Here is a 27,821-nt window from a genome sequence, read left to right on the forward strand (position 1 = left end):
GTTCTTGGAAACGTGGGGCTGTTTTTGTTACTTTTTGTTACTTTGTTACTAGGGAAAGGTTTCTGACTACATGGGCAACATTGTGGAATCTATCCTATGATAGAGTCCAGCATAGAGCCCAGCATAGATTAAGAATTCATTGATTTAACAAATACTTTTTTTCAACATTTGTGAGACATGAGGAGAGGCAAATTTGGGCTTTTGTTTAGTACCTGATGCAATTTACTTGTACTTACATAAACCTCTATGACTGGACAGCTGCAGCATGGTCCAGCAAAGTGAGTCAGAAGAAGAATGAGCAAAACTACCACCATGAACGATTCCCTCAAAAAGAATGAGGTCTCCAAGTCAGATCACACAGTTTAAGGTGACTCAATCATCTATTTAATTAGAAATAAACCAACCCCTCATCCAGCCGTCTGTCTTTTCCATGGGGTTTCAGTACACACCGCTCTGCCCAGGTCTAAATATGGCAGTCGTTTTTGTGATACTGCTGATGCTGTAAAACTGCAATCAAACTGCACAAAACACACCACTCTGATGATGCTGGAGCTATTGTTAACTGCACAACAATGATAAGCACGTACACTCACAGTCACATGTAGCCTGTTCTACGCCCTCTAGTGCTGCTTGGTCAGACAGACTACTGGCCCTCCAGTGAGAAACAAATATACCATATGTGGCCTCATGAGCGTACCGACTTGTGGTCAGATACACGGAACAAAAATATAAATGTATAGTCCCATGTTTCATCAGCTGAAATAAAAGATCCCAGAAATGTTCCATATGCACAAAAATGCCTCTCAAATTTTGTGCAGAAAGTACACACACACACACACAAACAAACAAATTTGTGCCATGGACAGCTACAACATATTTAGCTTATGTTGATGGACACATTTTTGGGGGGGTTCTTTTAGTTGTCACTGTATTCGACTAAGCATAAGTTATTTGATGATGTTGAAATGTTAAAGTTGAAATGGTGCTGGAATAGTGGAGGCAGCTCCTGTTTTCTTTGCGACTTGCACTAACTCTCTGTGGTTCTAAATCAGTAGTTGTTTAGTAGTCCGAAAATTTCGTAAACATTAACTTGCTTTTCCCATGCTGTAGGTCATGTACTGTTTGTTACATGCAATATGCTGTTTGGACTTCACCGGAGTTTTCTCTCTGGTTTTGTGGTTGAACTTATTCTGCCACTGTGTCTTCTTATTTTCTCAGCCTTAGGCCTAAGCACCCCCCTATCCACATTGGCGGGACAGCAGTGGAGAATGTGGAAAGTTTTAAGTTCCTCGTCGTACACATCACGGTCGAGGGAAGGCAGGTGTGTGTAATGATGGTGGCAGGAGTGCGTAATGCAGAGCAGCCTGGCGCCCTTGAGTGCCTGGGGGGAAGAGCGGGAGCAGGGGTGACAGTACATGTACATTTGTTTAAATTCAACCCATGATTGTTATGTTTCTTGCTGCTCTCTCAAATATAAATTGAAATCACAATGCACTATGTGTCTGTCCACTGTAGTAAAGGCAACGGATGAAGTGAGGACAATGTAGTGGCTTACTACCTGTCTGAGTTCGAAGTACCGATTGGTCAAGATTCTGCAGCGAAACTCTTGGCTCCATGGATCCGCTGGAGCGAAGTCAGCAGGGGAGGATGGGCATGGGGATGGGCCGCCGGCCAACCAGCTCATCAACAATGTAATGTCTGTAGGTACAGTACAGGGATGTGACATGTTCCCTATACTACCTCAGTATCTCCATCCCTATCTATTAAAGCATATGTTATTTTGACATTTTGCAGTCATTTCCTTCTAATTCTCTTTTGCAAGGATGAAAAAGAGGTCTGTTAAAGATCAGACCAGATTTTTTGCTTTGCTCTTTACTACTGTCTCATATAAACCTACAGCTCTGAATGCACGTATGACAAAGGCCATCAATGGTGAGAAACATTTGCTGTTTAGGTTTCAACTATTATCTTTTTGGATGTCACAGGCCATCCATGTGCAGCTAACTGACCTCGTCTACTCTGCCTGTCTGTCCGTCCGTCTGTCTCTCAGCCACTCCAAACCTATTCCTATCACACCCGTAAGCGTTGCACAGGCACCTTACAGACCTGGCTTTCCTGATTCTCCGTACCCTCCAAACACAGACTTGGCGTGGAGGCTACATGCTGATCAAGGCTACAAGGTTCAACTGGAGTTTGACACCTTCAACTTGGAGGATGACTGTCAGAACGACTTCATCAATGTGTGTGGTGCCAATGGCAGAGTGAGAAAGTGGAGACAAGAAACATTTTCCCATTGATATTTACTTCAGATGCCTGGCTCATGACTAATGAGTTCCATCCAAGTGCAATTGTCTGCCTCAGTTAAATCATTTTTGATCTCTGCGCAGGAAATGTGGATATTATAAACGCAATGAACATCTGTCGTTCATTTCCTCTGGAAACGTCATGCTGCTGATGCTGGTAACCAACGAGGAGAAGAACTTCCCTGGCTTCAGATCCACTTACTCTGAGCTTCCCCTAGAGCCAAGGTGAAGCTGGTTGCTGTGGATAAACTATGGAATAAATATAATTTTGTGTCCCCAATGGTGGTGATACTCCTTATCCGTTTCTCTTCCTGCATAGATTGTGGCTGTAAACTATCAGGACTTAAAGGCACCTTCACTTCTCCAAATGTTCCCTCCCATTACCCACCTCTGATCAAGCATGTCTGCAGGGCCAGAATACCAAACGACCGCGCAGAAGTGTAGAATTGCAGGATGTTAGCTTTGAAACTGCAACATTTTCTCTTAGCCTCATGACATATGTAGAATAGCATTATAAAACTGGGACATTTTTCTACACAAAATATGTTGAAATGCAAGAAGTTGAGCTGATTACTCAAAATAAAAAAAAAGTACATTGTTTGTGGAGCCTCCTGCTCCTGCTGCTGTTGACTTTTGATACAAGTGTGTGTGTATATATATTTACATACACAGTCCTGATTGGAAGTTAGTTCTAGAGCCCTCAAACTCAGCTCTGGACCTCTTTTCATTGTTCCCCTCTAATCAGGGACTGATGTAGACCTGGGACACCAGGTGGATGCAATTAATTACCATGTAGAACAGAAAACCAACAGGCTCCAGACCTCATGGGTTAAGAGTTGAATATCCCTTCTCTTCAGCCTACCCCTTCAAAATAGGGGGATACACATGCAAATAAAATATGTCTGGTCAGTGGTCAGAATAATCAGATTAGATTGTGATATACTTTTAGCTTCTGAATGTCATTAATTTGCCAATATGTTTGTGTGTGTGTCTCTGTGCAGCATAGGAGGTTGGTGACACCTTAATTGGGGAGGACAGGCTTGTGGTAATGGCTGGAGCGGAATCAGTGGAATGGTATTAAATACACCAAACACATGGTTTGATGCCATTCCATTTGCTCCGTTCCAGCCACTATTATGAGCCGTCCTGCCCTCAGCAGCCTCCACTGGTGTGCAGAGTGTGGTACACGGTCTTACAGACACTCCCGTATTGTGGGTGGCCAGGCCTCCAGTGAGGGAGAGTGACCCTGGCAAGTTAGCCTTCGCCTCCGAGGGTATAGCCATGTGTGTGAAGCCTCAGTTATCAACGACCGCTGGCCTGTCACTGCTGCCCACTGTGTCCAGGATGACGTCAAAGTCAAGTACGTACATTAAATGTTACTTTAAATCAAAAAGTCAATATTATTCTGTTTTTGTATTAAAAATATTAAATTTTAATAATTTGTTTTTCCAAACACAGCGCAAACACAATGTACAGTCGTGGCCAAAAGTTTTGAGAATGACACAAATATACATTTTCAAAAAGCCTGCTGCCTCAGGTTGAATTATGGCAATTTGCATATACTCCAGAATGTTATGAAGAGTGATCAGATGCATTGCAATTAATTGCAAAGTCCCTCTTTGCCATGCAAATGAACTGAATCCCCCAAAAACATTTCCACCCCATTTCAGCCCTGCCACAAAAGGACCAGCTGACATGTCAGTGATTCTCTTGTTAACACAGGTGTGATTGTTTAAAGAGGACAATGCTGGAGATCACTCTGTCATGCTGATTGAGTTCGAATAACAGACTGAAAGCTTCAAAAGGAGGGTGGTGCTTGGAATCATTGTTCTTCCTCTGTCAACCATATTTACCTGCAATGAAACACGTGCCATCATCATTGCTTTGCACAAAAAGGGCTTCACAGGCAAGGATACCGCTGCCAGTAAAATTGCACCTAAATCAACCATTTATCGGATCATCAAGAACTTCAAGGAGAGCGGTTCAATTGTTCTGAAGAAGGCTTCAGGGCGCCCAAGAAAGTCCAGCAAGCGCCAGGACCGTCTCCTAAAGTTGATTCAGCTGCGGGATCAGGGCACCACCAGTACAGAGCTTGCTCAGGAATGGCAGCAGGCAGGTGTGAGTGCATCTGCACGCACAGTGAGGCAAAGACTTTTGGAGGATGGCATGGTATCAAGAAGGGCAGCAAAAAGAGGCCACTTCTCTCCAGGAAAAACATCAGGGACAGATTGATATTCTGCAAAAGGTACAGGGATTGGACTGCTGAGGACTCGGGTAAAGTAATTTTCTCGGATGAATCCCCTTTCCGATTGTTTGGGGCATCCGGAAAAAAGCTTATCTAGAGAAGACAAGGTGAGCGCTACCATCAGTCCTGTGTCATGCCAACAATAAAGCATCCTGAGACCATTCATGTGTGGGGTTGCTTCTCAGCCAAGGGAGTGGGCTCACTCACAATTTTACCTAAGAAGACAGCCATGAATAAAGAATGGTACCAACACATCCTCCGCGAGCAACTTCTCCCAACCATACAGGAACAGTTTGGTGACAAACAATGCCTTTTCCAGCATGATGGAGCACCTTGCCATAAGGCAAAAGTGAAAACTAAGTGGCTCGGGGAACAAAACATTGATATTTTGGGGCATGGCCAGGAAACTCCCCAGACCTTAAACCCATTGAGAACTTGTGGTCAATCCTCAAGAGGCGGGTGGACAAACAAAACCCCACAAATTCTTACAAACTCCAAGCATTGATTATGCAAGAATGGGCTGCCATCAGTCAGGATGTGGCCCAGAAGTTAATTGACAGCATGCCAGGGCGGATTGCAGAGGTCTTGAAAAAGAAGGGTCAACACTGCAAATATTGACTCTTTGCATCAACTTCATGTAATTGTCAATAAAAGCATTTGACACTTATGAAATGCTTGTAATTATAATTCAGTTTTCCATAATAACATCTGACAAAAAATATCTAAAGACACGGAAGCAGCAAACTTTGTGAAAATTAATATTTGTGTCATTCTCAACTTTTGGCCACGACTGTAGTTCTATGAAGTTTTGTGTATTATTATAATCTCATTTGTCTTTTTGTATTGTGTTTTGTTAAAGTAAGGTGGGGGTTTTAAGGAAATATTTTCATTGCCTGTAAATATCATTTTTTAAATTGCACTTCAGACTGCTGTACCTCAGTAAACCTAACAGCTTGTGTACCTGCCTGGTGTAACGTTAAGCAACCAAAAGGTTGCATGTTCGGTTTTCGTCACGGACAACTTTATAATTTGAGCTAATTAGTAACTTTTCAAGTACTTTTTGGCTATTTTGCCACTACATATCATAATAGCTAATCCTCCTCCTAACCCTTCCCCTAACCCTTTAATAACCTAACTCCTAAAGTTAACCCTAACTGTAAACCAGCACTAACCTAACTTTTTTCAGTCATCGCTTGGCCGTACCTCGAACACAACCCATATTTGGGAAATCGGAAGTACCCAAGGCTGAAGACCGGAAACAGTATCGGGTACGTCTTTATTATGATCCCCCGCATTTGACTCTTATCCGATGTAAGTGTGCTCTATTTTCAGGTAAATTCGTTAATTTTGGCTTTATTAGCCAATTCAGCTAGTTTGCATTGGCTTGTTTTTCACCCATGACATGAGAATATAATATATAGTTAGCCAACTAACTAGCAAAGTAGCTGTTTTCTGTAGAAATGTAGCTAACGTAGGCTAAAACGCTTCTAGTTAAATGTACCTTATCCTAGCTAGTTAGCTGTCAATGCCGGACACCGTGTGTTTTTAGCTAGATACCAATGCAATTCATTATTTTATAGAGCTATAGGAATATCAGAATGGATGTCCTTGATCACATGCTGACAGACCCCCTGGACTCAGAGAAGGCCAATGATGGGCACATCACTGAAGAGTGTATGTTGGGAGACTGTCGAGTGAGCCTTCCAGAAGACCTGCTTGAGGATGTGAGTAGCAAGCGTTTCCATGTAAAAAGCCACCTGAGCACTAACGTGAAGTTCTTATGCTATTTATTTTTTAATTAAAGCATATACAGTACCAGTCAAGTTTGGACACCTACTCATTCAAAGGTTTTTCTTTATTTTTAATTTCTACATTGTTGAACATTAGTGACGCCATCAACTATGAAATAACACATATGGAATCATGTAGTATCCAAAAAAGTGTTAAACAAATCAAAATAAATTTATTTAGCCACCCTTTTGCCTTGACAGCTTCCCAGAGGCAATGGCGTATTGCTGCAGAATGCTGTGGTAGTCATGCTTGTTAAGTGTGCCTTGAATTCTAAATAAATCACAGACAGTGTCACCAGCAAAGCACCCCCACATCATCACTCCTCTTCCATGCTTCACAGAGGTAACCAAACATCCGTTAACCTACTCTGCCTCTCACAAAGACACGGTGGTTAGAACCAGATGTCTCAAACTTGGACTCATCAGACCAAAGGACAGATTTCCACTGGTCTAATGTCCAATGCTCATGTTTCTTGGCCCAAGCAAGTCTCTTATTCTTATTTGTGTCCTTTAGTAGTGGTTTCTTTTCAGCAATTTGACCATGAAGGCCTGATTCACACAGTCTCCTCTGAACAGTTGATGTTGAAATGTGTCTGTTGAACTCTTAAGCATTTATTTGGGCTGCAATTTCTGAAGCTGGTAACTCTAATGAAATAATCCTCTCAGCAGAGGTAACTCTGGGTCTTCCTTTCCTGTGGCGGTCCTCATGAGAGCTAGTTTCATCATAGCTCTTGATGGTTTTTGCTGCTGCACTTGAAGAAACTTTCAAAGTTCTTGAAATGTTTTGTATTGACTGACCTTCATGTCTTAAAGTAATGATGGACTGGCAGTTCTCTTTGCTTATTGGAGCTGTTCTTGCCATAATATAGACTTGGGTCTTTTACCAAATAGGGCTATCTTCTGTATACCACCCCTACCATGTCACAACACAACTGATTGGCTCAAACGCATTAAGAAGGAAAGAAATTCCACAAATGAACTTTTAAGAAGGAACACCTGTTAATTGAAATGCATTCCAGGTGATTACCTCATGATGCTGTTTGAGAGAATGCCACGAGTGTGCAAAGCTGTCAAGGCAAAGGTTGGCTACTTCTGAAGAATCTCAAATATAAAATATATTTTGATTTGTTAAACACTTTTTTGGTAACTACCTGATGCCATATGTGTTATTTCATAGTTTTGATGTCTTCACTATTATTCTACAATGTAGAAAATATTAAAAATAAAGAAAAACCCTTGAATGAGAAGGTACTGTTTATATGTATATACTACATGACCAAAAGTATGTGGACACCTGGTTGTTGAACATCTCATTCCAAAATCATGGGCATTAATATAGAGTTGGTCCCCCTTTGCTGCTATAACAGACTCCACTCTTCTGGGAAAGGCTTCCCACTAGATGTAAGAACATTGCTGCAGGGACTTGCTTCCACTCAGCCACGAGCATTAGTGAGTTCGGGCAAAGCTGTTGGTCGATTAGGCCTGGCTCGCAGTCAGCGTTCTAATTCATCCCAAATGTGTTCGATGGGGTTGAGGTCAGGGCTCTGTGTTGTGGTCAGATCAAGTTTTTCCACACCGTTCTCAACAAACCATGGACCTCACTTTGTGCACAGGGGCATTGTTTTGCTGAAACTTTTGGCACAAAGTTGGACTCACAGAATCGCCTGGAATGTCATTTTATGCTGTAGTTTTAAGATTTCCCTTCACTGGAACTAAGGCCCCTAGCCCGAACCATGAAAACAGCCCCAGTCCATTATTCCTCCTCCACCAAACCTTACAGTTGGCATTATGCATTGGGACAGGTAGCATTCTCCTGGCATCTGTCAGATTCGTCCGTCCTACTGCCAGATGGTGAAGCGTGATTCACCACACCAGAGAACGCGTTTCCTCTGTCCAGAGTCCAATAGTGGCGCGCTTTACACCACTCCAGCCGACGTTTGGCATTGCACATGGTGATCTTAGGCTTGTGTGCGGCTGCCCGGCCATGGAAACCCATTTCATGAAGCTCCCAACGAACAGTTCTTGTGCTGACGTTGCTTCCAGAGGCAGATTGGAACTCGGTAGTGAGTGTTGCAACCGAGGACAGAGGATTTTTACGTGGTATGCGCTTCAGCATTCAGCGGTCCCGTTCTGTGAGCTTTTGTGTCCTACCAATTCACATTTGAGTTGTTGTTGCTCCTTGAAGTTTCCACTTCACAATAACAGCACTTACAGTTGACTGGGGCAGCTCTAGCAGGGCAAAAATTTGACGAACTGCCTTGTTGGAAAGGTGGCATCCTGTGACGGTGCCACGTTGAAAGTCACTGAGCTCTTCAGTAAGGTCATTCTACTGCCAATGTTTCTCTATGGAGATTGCATGGCGGTGTGCTCGATTGTATACACCTGTCAGAAACGGGTGTGGCTGAAATCACCGAACTCACTGAATCCACGTTTGTGTGTATATAGGGTATATTTCTATGCTTGGTACAGATTTGGTCCGGTCTGGACCAACCAAATTTGGTATTGTTTGGTGGCAGAGCTCATTAGAATAATAGCCAGTGTGTAGATTAGTATCCAAACATGCAAAGGAGGATATTACATGTGTTTACCTTTTGTGTGCCTGTTCATAATTAGACATTTCTGTATAGTACAGATCAAGGACCCACGATGTCATTCTGTTACTGTCCTTTGGTTACTGGCTGTCCATCCACTTCACTTACCGTAGTTCAATAACCAAAATAGATTTTCTCAAACTCAAGGTGTCATATCATAGCTGACACCACCATTCCTTCTGCAGACTTCTGAATCTGTGCTGTTCTTTGAATAAATGTGTCTTTGTAACATGTTCTATTCAAATGATTCCTTGTGCATAGAGTTGTATGGTTTGATTAGCTTTGCAATCAATGGTTTTTGTTTGACATACTTATAAAAGTGAATAATTGGGGCCTCCTGGGCAGTGGTCTAAGGCACTGCATCGCAGTGCTAGCTGTGCCACCAGAGATTCTGGGTTCGAGCCCAGGCTTTGTTGCAGCCGGCCACGACCGGGAGGTCCGTGGGGCGACGCACAATTGGCCCAGCATCATCCGGGTTAGGGAGGGTTTGGCCGGCAGGGATATTCTTGTCTCATCGCGCAATAGCGACTCCTGTGGCGGGCCGGGTGCAGTGCACGCTGACCAGGTCGCCAGGTGTACAGTGTTTCCTCCGACACATTGGTGCGGCTGGCTTCCGGGTTGGATGTGCGTTGTGTCAAGAAGCAGTGCGGCTAAGTTGGGTTGTGTTTCGGAGGGCGCATGGCTCTCGACCTTCGCCTCTCCCGAGTCCGTATGGGAGTTGCAGCGACGAGACAAGACTGTAACTACTACTAATTGGATACCACGAAATTGGGGTGCAAAAAGGGGTAAGAAAAAATGTATAAATAAAGTGAATAATCATTCTGGTACTCGTGGAATTGCTTCTCGTCATATGCTGTGTATCCATTATGTTGTGAGATTATGTTTACTGTATCGTGATCGTTGCATTTACAATTCTGTGTATATGTTGTTTTGCAAACAGCCTGAAATCTTCTTCACTGTGCTGAGTGAAAGCACATGGTCTAAAGTACTGACCGATGAACAGAGGCAGCATCTCCGTCAATTGTTACCTCAGTTTCCCGACGACAACACCTCTGAACAGGACCGCACCATCAGCGACCTCTTCAACAACCAGAACTTCTGCTTCGGAAACCCCTTGCACCTTGCACAGAAACTGTTCGGAGGTAACACATCTCTCTCAAACTGCTCATTTTTCGTTTATTTGAGTACGTCTCTGCATTATGTGTGACTCTGTGCTCTCCCCAGATGGCCATTTTAATCCAGAAGTGGTCATGTACAGAGAGCTGTGTACCAAGTCCCAGAAAAAGTGCCAGCTCTACTCTTTGCAGCAGTACTACCACAAACTCCTCAAACAGGTCCTGGTCTCTAGAAAGGTACGGCGGACATCTTCAAGCTTCGATCTCAAGCACAAGGCGAATGGCCTCCGTCAGTATGTTCATTTTATTTCGGCGGGTTTAGGAACTACTGGAGTTGGCGGTCCGCAGTGGCCCTGACATCGCGGTAAAGAGAAAGTGCCCCGCCCGGACGCCTGGTGAGATGCAGGAACAGAGGTTCAGAGGAAGAGTCTGCTGGATACTAAGGGAAGTTAAAACGGAGTGTGGAGACCGATACCCGTCATCTGACGATGATGGTGAGCCTGCTTTCATCAGCCTGGATTGAAACGGAATTGCATTTAGCAGCATTGATTAAGTGTCAGAGTTCATCTTTCACTGTTCACTATGGGTCAATCGCAATCTGAACCAATCATATGTCGTCCTTTGTGTTTGTGGGTACAGCCTCTTCGCTGCCAACACCTCGGTCTCCTTCCTCTCCCACACCTACTGTCTTTGTCAGGGTTCTGCCCAGTCTCTCCACCCAGGACATGAAGACCACAGGTCAGTTACACTACAGTAGCTGCATAAGAGACTATGTATAGGCTGTGCAGATAGACCGATTGAAGATTTGGGACGTTTGCTCACACAGCTAAACCAGAGCTGGGAGAGAAGGACATGAGAGCCATGCTACGGAGACATAGAGAAAAGAGGAGACGACAACCGGTTAGTTTCTTCTATGCTTCTCCATACACACACACATCCCAGAAATCTGCCATCCATTTGAATCCTGAAATCAATGTGTGAATGGATATGAGGGACACTCTCAACCTAATATCATCTTGCACAACATCCCCTCGCGTCCTAATCCTCGTCATTCTTATTTGCACAGGATCATCCAGATTTGATGACCTCTGACATCCACTTGGGCGACATGATGTCTAGAGTGGACGTGGGTCGTAAAGGAGCCATAATGGGTGAGTACAAACACCAACACCATAAACGTCAAGCGAAATTAATCGTAATGTCGAAACAATCTGAACTTGTACCTTCTATTATCTAGCACTGTTTGAACTGGGTCGGCCCAAGAGGAAGATGAGGAGAAAGAAGATGAGGAGAATTAAAGTGGAGTCCGAGGATCCCTGTCAGGCTCTGATGCCTTCAGAAGCTCCAGCTCTATCACTTGACACCCCAGCTGCTCTTCCTGACACCCCAGTCCCTCCACTGCCCAGTGTCAAGGAAGAGTGAGTTAATGTAGTCATCCCGCAAAGATGGCATTTTTATCTGACGAGTTTCTAATTAAATCTGGCATTCTATTGATACATTAGAACATCTGTGGTAATAGGTTTGATGAAATGAATCAAAATCCCAGCTTGACTGATATTCCTGTGCTACGGACATTTCTATGCGGTCATGAATTCAATTGCACACTGCACTCCATGCTTTTCACTCTGCGTAGGCCTGCTCTCATGTGCATCTTCTATCGCCATCTACAGGCCGTTGGGGGAGGTGCAGAACAGCCCTGTCATGGCGGAGGAGATTGCTGTGACCTTCTTCAACCTGCTGGAGAATATCCTGAGACTAGAGGGGCTCGCCAGCACAGCCATGGTATTCACTCGTGCCTGCCTACACAAGTACATAGCCACACAAAGGTTGTTTTTTTGTTGTCAGTGGTTCTCAAACTTTTGACCCTCGACCCTCCAAGAAGAAGTGGTTCAAATCTTGCATTTTGAAAACGTAAGATACAGAAATAAACTACATTTTATACTTGCATTTTTAGCTGAAAGTCATTCATGTTAGGAGCCAATATCAAGTAGAGATATCATGCCATTTCTCTGGAGTCCAGAGCAAGCAGCTACAGTAGGATACAGCCTGCTTGTATGCAGGAGTGGATGAAAAGTATGGCCTTTTTTCTTCCTCACAAATATCGTAATTCATTCGCCAGAACATGTTACATCTTCATCCCATAAGTATTGAAGGAAGTGCGATGTTACTGCAGTTTTGAGAAATAGTTTTTGCCAGGCAAAATCCGGGAAAATGTCACTAATCTAGGGATGCGCGCCCAGCAATTCTGACGTCTGGTCATTCGTCAACAGTCAAGACATGCATCTTTTTGGATGCAAAGTTTTTGAGACAACAATTTGCTGCAATACCGTAGGCTTATGTTAGTAACCAGATCGAAATGGGTCAGTTTTACACTTGCGACCCCCAGTTTGAGAACCACTGGTGTATGTGATGAGCTGAACTCTAACTATGTATTGGAACTGTTGTAAGACTTGAAAAGGATCTAATGATTCATGCATGTCCCCGTGTTAGTTGGAGGAGAAGGTCCGACAGTGGCAGACATCTCCAGCTAGTTCCCTGAACCCCCGGTTCTCCTCGGCCTCCTGCTGGTCAGAGATGGTGCTGCCGGCCCTGCACTTCCTGGCTGGGGAGACTAAAGGTGAGCACGGCAGACTCCATCTCCTCTGGATCATTTAAAGCAGTAATGTGTCCCATCGTTATCTTTCTTTCTGCTCTTCGCTCACCATCTTCCGATCTCTCGTTCAGTTGGTATGATGGCTCTTCCCAGTGGCTTCACCCCTTGTGTTGTGTTCAGGGAAAGCTCACAGCAATGGAAATGGATTGGTAAGATCTCTTTTGTCAGTTAGTTGATTCGTCCAAATTCTGGTACAATGCAAATGAAACCATTTCAGAAGTAGGAGACGTAGAGATTTGTCTCAATCTCCGGTCTTGAAGGTCCAAGTGAGAATGGAGAGAAGGATTTGAGTGCTCTGTGTCAGCTGTGGGTCGACTCCAAGGGCCTGGTTGTGGTCAAGGTATTACAATGACCCATTTTCACCTCTCACTCCTCTCTGTCAGGGTGGTCGTTTTCTGTTCCCTGTAATACACTTTGAATAAAATAACAATGTCCCCCCCCACAGGCAGAATGTGACGAACTACCAGAGATGACTTCTCTCACCCCTAGAGCGTAAGTTTCCGTGTTTCTCATGTCACGGATGACCTTCCTCAGAATGACTTAGTGTATGTGTTCATTGCCATAGAGGGGTTTTATTGTAATACTGACTGCTGTTCTCTCTGGAACTAAGCAGTTGGACAGACTACGTGGTGCGGGCCAGCACTGGAGACGAGAGGCATGTTTTTCAAGTGCAGGTCAGTGTCACGTCTCTACCTTTTTTTTTTTTTGTCTTAGATATCGAGTATCATTCATAAAGACCACACACATTCTCTGCAATCGTTACGTGTCCGTGCTCTTGTTTTGATCATCAGGAGCAACAGCGGTATGACCAGCCACACAAAGCCTTCACCTTCAGAATGCATGGCTTTGAGTCTCCGGTGGGGCCTGTTAAAGGGGTCTTTGACAAGGAGATGTCTCTCAACAAAGCCAGAGAGCACACTCTGCTGCGCTCGGACCGCCCAGCCTATGTCACCATCCTCTCCCTGGGTAAGACTGACCCCTGTCGTCAGTGTGAGATGTTGTTGCGGTAGCTTCAGGTTAGATGTGCGGTATGTGACTGGACTGCTGCTCCTCCTCAGTGCGGGACGCAGCAGCCCGGCTGCCCAACGGAGAGGGGACCAGGGCTGAGATCTGTGAGCTGCTCAAGGACTCTCAGTTCCTGGCGCCAGATGTCACCAGTGCTCAGGTTAGAGGTTCACTGTTGCTGGGTTATTGTTGTCACTCGTATACACAATGTTTTGACACAGCTGTCCGGTCGGTGTTTGTCTGTCTGTGACTGAGCAAGGCACCTGATGCGTGGCCTCCTGCAGGTGAACATGGTTGTGAGTGGGGCTCTGGACAGGCTGCACTATGAGAAGGACCCCTGTGTGAAGTATGACATCATCCGCAAGCTGTGGAACTACCTGCACCGCGACCGCGGTCAGGAGGAGTTTGGTGAGCAGGACATTCTGCCAATGGAATAGGATAGGAATTGTCACAAATGCTGTAACCTCGTCCCCAGGCTATTGTGCACAGCGCATATACACCTGGGATATCAACCACTCAAAGTTGGCCTTGGTGGGAGTGACCTACGGAGTGAAGTATTTGTTGTCTATTAATTTTAGCGAATCGCACGACTGCGATGCGTGGCTCTGTGCTTTTGGCGTGCTAGCGACTGGGTTAAGGCTAGGGTGGAGGTGTTGTGGGAGATCTGTTAGTAGATTAAGCCAATGCCTATGCGCCGAGAGTGTCTCCCGGCTCTCTGTATTGGCTAACGAAAGGCCACATTTGACTATTACAACTACTTTAACTACAAGTTGTTATTCTTTCCCCGCCCAGAGAAAATTCACCAGGCTCAGGCTGCCGCTGCCAAGGCCAGAAAGACACTGCAGCAAAAACCTAAACTTGCATCCAAGCCTGTGAGTCCCACCGCCTCTACTCTGCTGTGACTACTGCACTGCTGACAAATAGATGGTTCATAATCTCTCTTCTTACATACCCTCTCTGGAGACTTGGCATCTTTGAATGTGGAAAGTCTTGGCTTGAACCACTTGTCAATGGAATCCTGGTGGACTAATCAAACTGTTTCTATATAATAGGCTCTGTTGTTGTCTGACATGCACTGAGTGGACAAAACATTAGGAACACCTGCTCTTTCCATGACATAGCTTTCACCTGGTCAGTCCATGATTCCTTTTTGATGTCGGCTGTTAAATCCACTTCAGTCAGTGTAGATGAAGGGGAGGAGACGGGTTAAAGAATTAAAGAAGGATTTTTACTCTTTTAGACATTGATTGTGTTTGTGTGCCATTGAGGGTGAATGGGCAAGACAAAATATTGAAGTGGCTTTGAACAGGTTATGGTAGTAGGTACCAGGCTTTACCGGTTTGTGTCAAGAACTGCAACACTGCTGGGTTTTTCACGCACAACAGTTTCCCGTGCGTCTCAAGAATGCTCCACTACCCAAAGGACATCCGGCCAACTTGGCACAACTGTGGGAAGCATTGGGAGTCAACATGGACCAGCATCCCTGTGGAACGCTTTCAACACCTTGTAGTCCGTGCCCCAACTCAATATTAGGAAGGTGTTTCTAATGTTCTGGACACTCAGTGTATATTATGGTATGTGTGTTGATGGTGACGAACCATCCTGTGTGTTATAAGTCTGGCAGTAAGGAGGGCGGTGGTAAGACCTCTGGAGGCCTGGAAGCTAGTCATATGGGGGGTCCCATGTCCCCAACTCCCAGCACCCTTGGAACCCCCAAATCACCCCTAGCCCCTGTAGCCACAACCCCCACCAAAGCTGGGATCCCAGATTCAGTCAAGACCGGTCCTGGGTCAGTATAAAACCGCTTCTGTGGATGAAGTCTTATCAGGCTCAATTAAACACATTCAGTACTTGTATATTCTTGATGTTATGGAAGTACTAATGCCCTGTTCTCTTCGCTCTTAGTGTTCTCTTAGTGTCTCCTCCCCCCATTCCTCAACTGGGGACCCTGTTGTCCAGCAGCCAGTGTGGCCCACAGGTCTCTCAGCCAGCTACCTCCCAGCACTCAGCCAGGGTAGTGGGCCATCAGTCAGGCTCTCCGCCTCAGGTAAGAGTGGTCTCTGCCCAGACAGCAAGAGGACAGCAGGCCATGTTGGTGCACCAGACCCCTCGACAGATCAGAGTGCCAGTCACTGTGGGTGCTAAGGGCATCACACAGGTGAATAACTGACCATCCTGTTACCAACAATCCTATTTTTAAACAACTAACTGACCGATGTCTGTTCAATTATTTGAATATCATTTTGTTTGTTCTTTTCCTGTGGGCTCTGTGTAGTTTCTGTAGAGATAAATCAGATCAAGCCTGAATTGTGCGATGTAGTAAGGAGCTGTAGTTACAGGCCAAGATTCTACATACACTGCTCAAAAAAATAAAGGGAACACTAAAATAACACATCCTAGATCTGAATGAATGAAATATTCCTATTAAATACTTTTTTCTTTACATAGTTGAATGTGCTGACAACAAAATCACACAAAAATGATCAATGGAAATCAAATTTATCAACCCATGGAGGTCTGGATTTGGAGTCGCACTCAAAATTAAAGTGGAAAACCACACTACAGGCTGATCCAACTCTGATGTAATGTCCTTAAAACAAGTCAAAATGAGGCTCAGTAGTGTGTGTGGCCTCCACGTGCCTGTATGACCTCCCTACAACGCCTGGGCATGCTCCTGATGAGGTGGCGGATGGTCTCCTGAGGGATCTCCTCCCAGACCTGGACTAACGCATCCGCCAACTCCTGGACAGTCTGTCGTGCAACGTGGCGTTGGTGGATGGAGCGAGACATGATGTCCCAGATGTGCTCAATTGGATTCAGGTCTGGGGAACGGGCGGGCCAGTCCATAGCATCAATGCCTTCCTCTTGCAGGAACTGCTGACACACTCCAGCCACATGAGGGCTAGCATTGTCTTGCATTAGGAGGAACCCAGGGCCAACCGCACCAGCATATGGTCTCACAAGGGGTCTGAGGATCTCATCTCAGTACCTAATGGCAGTCAGGCTACCTCTGGCGAGCACATGGAGAGCTGTGCGGCCCCCCAAAGAAATGCCACCCCACACCATGACTGACCCACCGCCAAACCGGTCATGCTGGAGGATGTTGCAGGCAGCAGAACGTTCTCCACGGCGTCTCCAGACTGTCACGTCTGTCACGTGCTCAGTGTGAACCTGCTTTCATCTGTGAAGAGCACAGGGCGCCAGTGGCAAATTTGCCAATCTTGGTGTTCTCTGGCAAATGCCAAACGTCCTGCACGGTGTTGGGGCTGTAAGCACAACCCCCACCTGTGGACATCGGGCCCTCATACCACCCTCATGGAGTTTGTTTCTGACTGTTTGAGCAGACACATCCACATTTGTGGCCTGCTGGTGGTCATTTTGCAGGGCTCTGGCAGTGCTCCTCCTTGCACAAAGGCGGAGGTAGCGGTCCTGCTGCTGGATTGTTGCCCTCCTACGGCCTCCAACGTGTCTCCTGATGTACTGGCCTGTCTCCTGGTAGCGCCTCCATGCTCTAGACACTACGCTGACAGACACAGCAAACCTTCTTGCCACAGCTCGCATTGATGTGCCATCCTGGATGAGCTGCACTACCTGAGCCATTTGTGTGGGTTGTAGACTCCGTCTCATGCTACCACTAGAGTGAAAGCACCGCCAGCATTCAAAAGTGACCAAAACATCAGCCAGGAAGCATAGGAACTGAGAAGTGGTCTGTGGTCCCCACCTGCAGAACCACTCCTTTATTGCGGGTGTCTTGCTAAATTCCTATAATTTCCACCTGTTGTCTATTCCATTTGCACAACAGCATGTGACATTTATTGTCAATCAGTGGACAGTTTGATTTCACAGAAGTGTGATTGACTTGGAGTTACATTGTGTTGTTTAAGTGTTCCCTTTATTTTTTTGAGCAGTGTAGTTTAGTGCAGAAAACATGGTAATTAACTACAATGCCCATAATCCATTGCGCAGCCGTTTAAACTTGTCCGGTCTGTGCGGAGCAGAGAAGAGAATGCGCAATCGAGAGGGATTGAAAGCATTTGCTTCGAGAGCTTGAAAGTACTACGTGATTGATAGTTATTCAGCAGTCATAAAAGTATGCCTTATTTTCTTTGATGTCTTATTTACTTTGAAGAACTACTATAGAGATGAGATGACTTGGAATGAAGTAACAATGTCATCAAATATTAAAGTAATGTGAATAAATTATGGTTAATAAGTGGACAGTAGTAATGGACAGCAGTGGTTTAAAGTACTTAAGTCAAAATACTACTTAAGTAGTATTTTGACTTATCTGTACTTTGACAACTTTTACTTCACTACATTTCTAAAGAAAATAATGTACTTTTACGTCCCTACATTTTCCTTGACACCCAAAAGTACTAGTTCAATTGTGAATGCTTAGCAGGACAGGAAAATGGCCTAATTCACACACTTCTCAAGAGAACATCCTTGGTCATCTCTACTGCCCCCGATCTGTTGCCCTCACTAACACATGCTTCGTTTGTAAATTGTGTCTGAGCATTGGAGTGTGCCCCTGGCTATCAGTAAATTAACAAATAAAATGATTCTGGATCATTTTCTTTATATGAGGAATTTGAAATGTTACTTTTACTTTTGATACTTAAGTATATTTAAGACCAAATACTTTTATTATTTTACTTGGTGACTTTTATTTGAGCAATTTTCTATTAAGGTATCTTTATTTTTACTCAAGTTTGACAATTGAGTACTTATTCCACCACTGATGGACAGTCTCTACCATCATGGGATTTTTAGAAATGGTATTATTCTGTGTTACAGCGTTCAACCCACATAGTTCATAGTGCGTTTTAATGTTCCAAAAAATAATCGATACCGTGAAAAAAAATTCAGAATTGAACCAAAACTGAACCGACCTCAAAAAGCACAAATTGCTCAGCACTATTAATCAGACATCGTCTTGAACCACAGATAAGAGACATTTCTTTGCTGTAATGCACCGGTGCATGTAAATGAAGGGTTGTTTCTCCTCTCTTCACACTGTTACCGTGAGCAGACCGTGGTGTCGTTACCACTAAGGACCCTGTCTTTTGGTAGCCCCATCCAGGGGCAGGTAGCCAGAGGGCAGACGACCCTGTCGATGTCAGGCCTGACCACTGCTCAGACTGGCTTCCCTGGCAGCCCTGCACACCACACAGCCTCCCCCGCTGTCCTACAGGGAGTCACCAGCCAGAACATCATCCAACAGGTGAACACGAAAATTTTATATTTTCGTAGGAGCCATTTTAAGAAGGGTTTACATGGAAATAAGCTTTCAAAGAGAACATTTTAATCTAGTTTCAATGTAATGTGTTCATGAAAGAGCCTTCTTTTTACATTTTGTTGAAATCATTTTCTGTGTTTCATGCTCACATAATTTCTGTCTCTAAAGGTGGCCATCACAGGCCAGATGGGCGTGAAGGCTCAAGGTGGAGCAGCTATTTCAATACCCGCTACGGATCTCTGCATCCAGGGCAAAGATGTGCTCCACCTGCCCCCCTACTCCAAAGGACAGACGGTGCTGCGGATCACACCTGAAATGATGGCCACCCTCACCAAGTCCCCCGTCACCACCACCAAACTCACCCCCGACATGTTAGGCACCGCCACCACCAAGAGCATATCTGCTACTCTCCATTTGACCCCACCCCAACACTCCTCCCCCTGCAGCCCAGCCTCCTCCTCGGGTGGCGTTCTGACGAACAAAGCCTCCGCTGGCACCACCACCCTGCTGAAGGCTGCAGGGGACGCTATGCGCCTGATGCCCACCCTGGCGGTCGCTATGGCCGAGCAGAAGGACCAAACCTTCTCCACCGTCTCCTCGTCTGACTCCAAGAGTGGCACCACCATACGAATAATGCCCGGACTCGGGGTCATCCCACAGAAACGGGCCAAAGCCATCACCGTGACAACGGCCACCAGCAGCAAACCAGTCTCCACTGGGGCTGCGACTGTCCCCAAAGCCACCAGCGGCTTGGCCGTAGCTGAAGGGGTGACGATTGGCCCTTCTGCCTCAGGCTCCCTGACTCTGGGAACAGCCACAGATACTGTCCGCCAGGTCCCCGTCACAGCCACAGTGGTGTCCACACAACCAGTAAGACCCACAGCTTCATCAACATGACTATTATCTGCCTCTTCTATTTACTGTGGGATTCAGGATGGTTGTATAATAACAGCACTGTAGTTGGGAGGTTTATCTTCAATGGATATGTTTTCATTTCAAGACATTCTTCCTAGCCTACGTTCTCTATAGCCCCCACCACCTACCTTTGAAATGGTCTTCCAATGATTCTCCCCGTCTTTGACTTTATTTCCCCAGGGGAAGCTACCAGCTCGGATCCCAGTGCCTCTGTCTGTCCTCAGCCAACCACTTAAAAGCAAGAGTGGGATGACCACGCCCATACTGAAAGGAAACATCAGTACGAAGTGAGTCGTCATGTTCAGCCTTAATGGTCTGTAACAATATATGTGTCAAGTCTTCCCAGTGGCAGTAAGCAGCCTGGTATAGACTGACTGGGGTGTCTCTGCTCTGTGCAGTATCAGCAGTCTGGGCAGGAACATCATCCTCACCACCATGCCTGCAGGCACCAAGCTGATAGCTGGGAACAAGCCAGTCAGCTTTGTCACAGCGCACCAGTTACAGCAGCTGCAGCAACAAGGGCAGACCACTCAGGTCAGTCAGCAGCTTATTCAATACTCACCCAGCACCCAAACAAACTGAATTCAGTTGTAGGAAAAGTAACGTTTAGTATGCAGGAGCATTTCCTGACCTTGTGATGGGGGGGGGGGAAACTCCTGGCCCGAGGCATCGGGTATAGTAGTTGGTAGGGCTGGTTGATGTGCCTTGTCTTCCCCAGGTGCGTATCCAGACGGTGCCTGCCCTGCAGCTCCAGCAGCTCTCTGCAGCAGGCTCCCCCAAGTCTGTGTCCGCTGCCGTAGTCACCACCGCACCCTCACCCAAACGAACCCCGGACCCGCCACCGCCGGCACAGTGAGACGCAGTCCCAGAGCCTGCTACTGCTCTGTGCGGTGCCACGACCTGCGCTTCAGAGGCAAGTGATGCTTGGGAGCCATAGCGCATCTCTGCTCTCTCAATGTTTTGGAGGACTCTGATGTCTGGAGAGTTTGCAGCAGATGAACGGAGTAATCCCTGGACAGCGTAAACCATTTGGAGACATTTGGTTTCACCTGACATACAGTGCCTTCTGAAAGTATTCATACCCCTTGACCTATTCCACATTTTGTTGTTACAGCCTGAATTCAAAATGGATGAAATAGATTTGGTTTCTCACCCATCTACACACAATGCCCCATAATGATAAAGTGAAAACATGTTTTTAGAAATGTTAGCACATTTTATTGAAGATTAAATGCATATCTCATTTGCATAAGTATTCACACCCCTGAGTCAATACTTTGTAGAAGCACCTTTGGCAGCGATTACAGCTGTGAGTCTTTCTGGGTAAGTCTCTTAAGAGCTTTGCACATCTGGATTGTGCAACATTCCCCATTATTCACTTCAAAATGATCAGCAACCTCTGACAAATTGGTTGCTGATCATTGCTAGCCAACCATTTAAGTCTTGCCATAGATTTTCAAGCAGATATAAGTCAAAACTGTAGTTCGGCCACTCACGATCATTCACTGTCTTTTTGGTAAGCAACTCCAGTGTAGATTTGGCCTTGTGTTTTAGGTTACTGTCCTGCTGAAAGGTGAATTCCTCTCCCGGTGTCTGGTGGAAAGCAGACTAAAGCAGGTTTTCCTCTAGGATTTTGCCTGTGCTTAACTCCATTCCTTTTATATCCCGAAGAAATGTATGATTACAAGCAGTGGAGGCTGTTGACCGGAGGACGGCTCATAATAATGGCTGGAATGGAGTGCATGGAAGCCACACGTTTGACACAATTCCATTTATTCCAGTCCATCCATTACGATGAGCCGTCCTCCCTTCAGCAGCCTCAACTGATTACAAGCATACCCATAACATGATGCAGTCACCACTATGCTTGACAATATGGAGAGTGGTACTCGGTAATGTGTTCTTTTGGATTTGCCCCAAACATAACACTTTGTATTAAGAACAAAAAGTGAATTGCTTTGCCACATTTTTTGCAGTATTACTTTAGTTCCTTGTTGCAAACAGCATGCATGTTTTGGAATATTTCTATTCTGTACTGGCTTCCTATTTCACTGTCAATTAGGTGAGTATTGTGGAGTAACTACAATATTGTTGATCCGTCCTCAGTTTTCTCCAATCACAGCCATTAAACTCTGTTACTGTTTTAAAGTCACTGTTGGTCTCCTGGTGAAATCCTGATTCAGAGGGGTTGTGTTAAATGCAGAAGACACATTTCAGTTGAATGCATTCCGTTGTACAACTGACGTGTGTGTGTGTGTGGTGTGTAGGCCAGTGACGACAAAAATCTACATTTAATCCATTTTAAATTCAGGCTGTATGGAAAAAGTGAAGGGGTGTGAATACTTTCCGAGGGCACTGTATCTGTTGTGAAAGGCTAAGAGTTTGCATCACCATGGAATAGATGGAATTGAATTGCTTTACTACAGTAAGTGTCAGGCAAGGTTCGGTCAACAGCTCGCAAATGTCATTATGCAAACTAGACTGAAACTACCCTAGTTTCTACTCATGGTAAACAGACTGGAGGTGGATTTTTTTTCTCCACCCGACCTGTTGATCTATATAAAACATTTCAAGTTGATTTGCTATTCATTCCCATCCACTTTAACGCCTGACTAGTACGATGTCTAAGCAGATACATTGTTCTAGGTATCTTTAATCTCATGGATGCAGTGATGAAGCCCACCATAGACTAATCTTATCACTGCGATTAGTGAAGATTTGAGTGCAAAGTTTGTAGTTCCATCTTTTGGGTATGGTATGAAAATATATCACACAATGTAATCTCTCTCCTATATAATCTTCTTTCATTTGTTTGTGTTAATTTTTGATGAATCTGGTAGCAATAAAGTGTTTTGTGGTCATGTAAGTATTTTGTACCTAAAATAATCATTATTTAAAAAAATTAAACTACACAGTGAATGAAAAAATATTTATTGGAAATATATTATCTCTGACAATCATTAGACATTCTGTTTTCCGGAGGGAAAGAAGCATGTTGCTCTATAGCAGGGCTCTCCAACCTTGTTCCTGGAGAACTACTGTCCTGTTAAAATCTCCAACCCTAACCTAGCACACCTGATTTTAATATTTAGCTGGTTGACCAACTGAATTAGGCTAGTTACAACTTGGACTGGTGCGAAAACCTACAGGACTGTAGCTCTCCGTTCTGTATAGCCATAGGCAGGACGAGTATGCAAATGTTTCAACTGGCTTAAGAGGAGAGGAAACCCCAGCAGGTAACATTGTCGTGTTACAATGTCGGGTGTATTCATTAGTCAGATTCCATTTTCAAAATGTTTGGTTTCGCAACAGAAACCGTTTTCTCCAAACTGAGTACGTATTGCAACAGAAATAATATTTCATTATTGGACAAATTCAGGTAGGTCCTATCCCCCGTTTTTGTTCTGTTTGGTTTTCCATTGCACAACATAATGAATACACAACAGGTGTTAATGTGTCACAAGAAATGTTGAAATTCTCTCACCTCCATGGAATACTTTTACATCTCACCTATTTTCCTTGGTCTCATAGCAACCTCCTCAGTTTTGAAAATCAGTTATTAGCTTTTATACTTTGAATTACATTACATTTGTCCGGGCTCAGTAAAGCATTTTATTTCAAATTAATTTGGCTTGAATCTTAACTCGACAAGGCATGTCGTTATTTCATTGATAAAATGACACTCAAAATACACATACACAGTAGCAGGGTTACAAACCTCGACTCACCGGTGCCCCCCCACTGACTCTGTACTGGTACGCCCCTGTATATAGTCTCGCTATTGTTTTATTGCTTCTCTTTTTTTTACATCTTATTTGTATCTTCTTTTTTTTTCCCCCTTTAAGCTGCATTGTTGGGGTCCGTAAGTAAGCATTTCACTGTAAGGTCTACTGTTGTATTCGGCGCATGTGACTAATACAATTTTGATTTGATTTGAAACGAGAGAAACCAGTTAATCAAATTTCAGACAAACAATTGTGGAGAATTGCGTAACAGTGATCTACTACTGGACACACTTCATGATGCGTCTGTCTACTCTTCGTCTGACTCCTCTAGCAGAGCCTTTTTGGAGCTGGATGTCTTTCTCATCATGATCTCTATGTCACTTCCTCTTCCTGAACATCGTTGTACACAGCTGTTAGGACCAGAGAAGAAGAAGCCATGGATTAGCATTGGCTCATGCAGGCAGTGAATTTACCCAAGCAATGGCAATGGAATGACTTTATTTGATGAAGTTAAACTGACCTATTAAAGAGGCGATATGACAAAGGTATATTGATAAAAAGGAAGATGCTCACCACCAGCCCATCCAGTAGTTGATGCCAACGATCAGCAGGGCCACAGCTAGATGCCAGCAGAAACACATGGTGATGAACATGGTGTTATCGTGTGCCTGCAGATCCCACTGTACTCCGTTTAATGGGTACAGCACGAATCCAATCTGAAAGAGTACCCACTTTGCTCAGTTCCTCTGTGTGAGCGTGATGGGATTGACTCGTTTGAAAATGACAGTGGTTCATTTGGTGGTGGTTACTGTTCTACCTGAAAGAACCAGGAGCCTTGCAGGATGGTCATGCTGGTCCTGAGCAGTTCCAGTACGATGTTATCTCGCATGAACACCTCCAACAGGGTGATGGCCGCCCCACCAAACACCGGCACAAACAGCATGGAGTGGATGTGGGTATCCAGAGGAGGGCGCATGTGCACATGGAAGTAAAACAGGAGCCCTGGAGGGGAATGGAACATCCTGGAATATTGATACAATATGCAGATAACATCTAATCTGTCTAGTGGTCAAAGAGCATATGAAAACAGACAATTATACTGATGGTAGGAATACCTGCTAATTCAAATCTGCCTCTAGTCTGGTAAGGGATATGTAACAAATAACATTCAAACTCTTGACACTGTACCTTCAATAAAAAAAGCCAGGGAGAGAGCAAGGCGGTCAAGACCAAGTGGGACTGGAAGCGGTGACATAGTGAGGACTTTAACAACTCCAGCGATACTGAAGAAGAGGTACATAGTGCTGTGCTGCCAGTTCATCAGCTTCACCCAGGACTGGGTCTCTCTGTTGTACAGGTGGGCATGGGGCCCATCAGGCACAAACTGCTCTGCCATGATGCCTACAGAGTGACAGGACAACATCAGGGTCAAACAGCAAGCCTCTTGCAGATCATTCAGAGGTTGAGAGATTCCATAGTGTAAGATCTTAAAGAGAGAGCAGTCCAAATAAGTGCACGAGGGAAGACACTCACCCACAAAGGCAAAGAAAATCATAAGTGTCCCCTCGATTAAGTCTATTCTGTTAAAGAACAGGGGCAGTTTTTGTCTTGCTTTAGGCTGATGCCTCCTCCAGCAGTGTCGGAGAGGGTACATCACTGACCAACACAGGCCTAACAGCAGAAAGCAGCTGCCAGGAAGGGCATGTCCCTTGAAGTTGGCCATCATCCAGTCAACCCTGACAAATGAGAAATGTGAATTATGCATTAAATGTGAAATAAATTATAGGAAAGTTGTTTTGTGCTAAAAGTAATTACCATGGCAAATAACTGTTTGAGTAACTTTACTGTTTACATGAAACTTTAATAAAAATGTGCAAAAAGGTGTGTGTGAACTTGTCAATCATTGGCTTATTGGTGAAATCAGCAATCAGACAATATCTTCTTTAAGTCACACAAGATCAAAATGTCAAACCAGACAGTGGTTACTTCTCTTTATCTAGTTCCGGTCTGACTCAGACCAAGCCTGCAAGCACACTCTCACAACAGCCAGGGCTTAACCACAAAGACTAATATAGATGGCTTGTGCAACGTATAGTGGCAGAGTTTTACACACATAGCAACAGTATCTGATAATAAGGCCTGCAGCAAAACCTATGAATCTTAAAGGTCCCCTTAAACAAAAATGGATAGGGTCTTTGGAACCCACCCCCTACAAATAAAAATTGAAATTATTTTAAAATAGGCCCATTCAGTCGTTAGTAATCCAGATTGTAGTATTTGTTCATCTTGTGAGGTCAATTTAGAACAGGCATTGTGTACAGGTAATTCCTTCCATGCATCCAGGACAAGGCTGGATTACCGCATTTGGGGCCCTGTGGCAAATTTCCTGCAATTCTACACATTTTGCCATTGCTTATGACGTGTTCAAGACGAATAGTTTGAGAAATGGGATCTATCTCCTGGAGGGCTGGATTATCAAATGGGCACACAGGGCACATGTCCTTTTTTTAAAGAGGGGGTTGTGGGCCCCCAGGAGGTCATGGGCCCCGGAGCACTTGCTCTGCATGTCCTTTCGTTAATCTGACCCTCCACAATCTTGTGGATACAAGATACAAGTTCAAACCATTTGTCTTGCAAATGGAAAAGGCCTATTAATTTGTGCAGCCCCATAGGAGAGAAGGGTAGAAAGAAGCCTGAGGTGAATCGTAAAGGATAACAAGGCAAGACAATTCTGTAGTTTGCACACCAGTTTGTCGTTTCCAGCCATGTCAGATAATTGACGTTAAAAATATGTCATAAAATATTTTGTTTGTGAGATATTGACAGCGAGTTCCTAAAAAGGCACCTGGTATTATTGTGAATGTACCTTACTAAAAATGGTGTGTTGACTATGCGCTGAGAGGCAGGCTACATTTTGCTATGTTGTCTTTACTTGAAAAGCAAGAGTTAGAAAACCGGCCGTGTGAGTGATGTAGGTGATATCATTGTCCTTTAAGTCATGCTCGCAGTGAATATCGGTTTGTTATTTGTTTATTAGACTTTACACGAGGCTAAAGTGCCATCCTTTTTATTTGTTGGTAGTTACTTTCGCTGTAATGTAATGTAATGTATAGTATACCTTTGGTTGGTTAAAGCTTACCGTTGTTTCGACAGAGGACATATGAATAAGGTGTGTGTGTGTGTGTGTGTTGACTTTAATATGCACTCCAGGATCTTAAGCACAACAAAGTTGTAACATATAGTGCAAATTGGATTCATAACATATGAATTGCAAAAAATATTTATAATAATAATAATAATTTGCCGGCCGTGACATATTTTACGAAATGGATGATGTAATACACAAATTGAGGAAGTAGTACACAAAAAGGGGGCCCACTTTTGGCTCGTGAGCACCACTTTCAAAATTACTGGCTGATATAATCAAACGTTTGAGAGTGCATATTTAACATGGAAGAGGAGTGGTCGGTATTTCTACTTGGATTACTATTTGTCAGACAAGGTTTTCTCGACTGGCCGACCTCGCATTCGACATTGCGTAGAATATAGTATTTTTCTGTCAATTTGTATTTTCTCATTAGAGTGAAAAACTAGGAAGCATTGATTTGAAGTTTAAATGGAGCAATTTCTCCTCTTCTGTCCAGTCCTATAAATGTAGCCTTCAGACCTGTTGACATTTGGACCATTGTCGGGACAACGCCATATACTTTGGACCCTTTACTCATCAATCATGAGAGAACAATGGTTTTACTCTGCTATTCATAAGTTACACAACAACCACAAACACACAGAGACAATTTGAAATGTTCAGACCTTGTTCGTTGTCACGCCGCAGTTGGCCGACCTCTCCCTCTCAAATCAGTGAATCCTGTTAGTTGAGATGAATATTGAACTAACAGTGGCCCTAGTACCTGTGTCCACACACACACCTGCTCATCTACCTGTAGTGTAAGCATCACGTGACACCGCCCTTGCTTGCTTTGCATGACTTGACTGCGACCAAGGAGCACAGCACCCAGGGTACTATTTACAAATGGACAACACATGATATGCTTATGTTGACTATCTGTTTGTTTAATTCATATATTTTTCTTTGATCGCCTGTAATGCATCAATGGAATGATGTGAGGCACCTGCAGTGTAGGCCTACTTCAATAACACAACACTAGTTTTATATGCAAACAGTTTGATCCTCAATATAATATAGCTATTTTGTGTTAAAGTTGTCAATTTCAAAATA

The 27,821-nt window shown here is 44.4% G+C and overlaps 2 protein-coding genes across 13 annotated transcripts; one reads left to right on the forward strand and one right to left on the reverse strand.

The window, feature by feature from the left end:
* The first annotated feature begins 5,797 nt into the window (after window positions 1-5,797).
* On the forward strand, window positions 5,798-22,783 carry LOC110534032 (nuclear factor related to kappa-B-binding protein). 12 transcript variants are annotated; one of them, XR_016483741.1, is made up of 26 exons: window positions 5,798-5,880; window positions 6,129-6,272; window positions 9,870-10,071; window positions 10,154-10,281; window positions 10,367-10,538; window positions 10,684-10,782; window positions 10,871-10,944; window positions 11,111-11,195; window positions 11,282-11,462; window positions 11,715-11,826; window positions 12,535-12,661; window positions 12,769-12,846; window positions 12,958-13,037; window positions 13,143-13,189; window positions 13,308-13,371; window positions 13,489-13,663; window positions 13,756-13,862; window positions 13,987-14,110; window positions 14,495-14,574; window positions 15,319-15,491; window positions 15,608-15,860; window positions 18,776-18,926; window positions 19,110-19,811; window positions 20,037-20,143; window positions 20,255-20,390; window positions 20,575-22,783. XR_016483741.1 is itself a non-coding variant. In XM_036990446.2 (26 exons), the coding sequence occupies exons 2-26, from the start codon at window positions 6,147-6,149 to the stop codon at window positions 20,710-20,712; spliced, it is 3,762 nt and encodes a 1,253-aa protein (XP_036846341.2). In that variant the 5' UTR covers window positions 5,798-5,880; window positions 6,129-6,146; the 3' UTR covers window positions 20,713-22,783. The 12 variants fall into 12 exon arrangements, 7 of the variants coding, with proteins under 7 accessions (XP_036846341.2, XP_090042946.1, XP_090042945.1 ...); XM_036990446.2 differs by having other exon boundaries at window positions 18,735-18,926; XM_090186820.1 differs by having other exon boundaries at window positions 15,608-15,749; window positions 18,735-18,926.
* LOC110534044 (transmembrane protein 45B) lies at window positions 22,772-27,567 on the reverse strand. The gene is made up of 6 exons (XM_021618684.3): window positions 27,395-27,567; window positions 25,115-25,317; window positions 24,770-24,982; window positions 24,399-24,583; window positions 24,155-24,297; window positions 22,772-23,991 (listed from the first exon to the last, which is right to left on the reverse strand). Exons 2-6 carry the CDS (start codon window positions 25,305-25,307, stop codon window positions 23,889-23,891), a joined length of 837 nt encoding a protein of 278 aa, XP_021474359.1. The 5' UTR covers window positions 25,308-25,317; window positions 27,395-27,567; the 3' UTR covers window positions 22,772-23,888.
* Window positions 27,568-27,821: the final 254 nt, after the last annotated feature.

The sequence above is a fragment of the Oncorhynchus mykiss genome, chromosome 10, assembly GCF_057628025.1.
Source record: "Oncorhynchus mykiss isolate SJ-2025 chromosome 10, ASM5762802v1, whole genome shotgun sequence".
NCBI classification, from domain to species: Eukaryota; Metazoa; Chordata; class Actinopteri; order Salmoniformes; family Salmonidae; genus Oncorhynchus; species Oncorhynchus mykiss.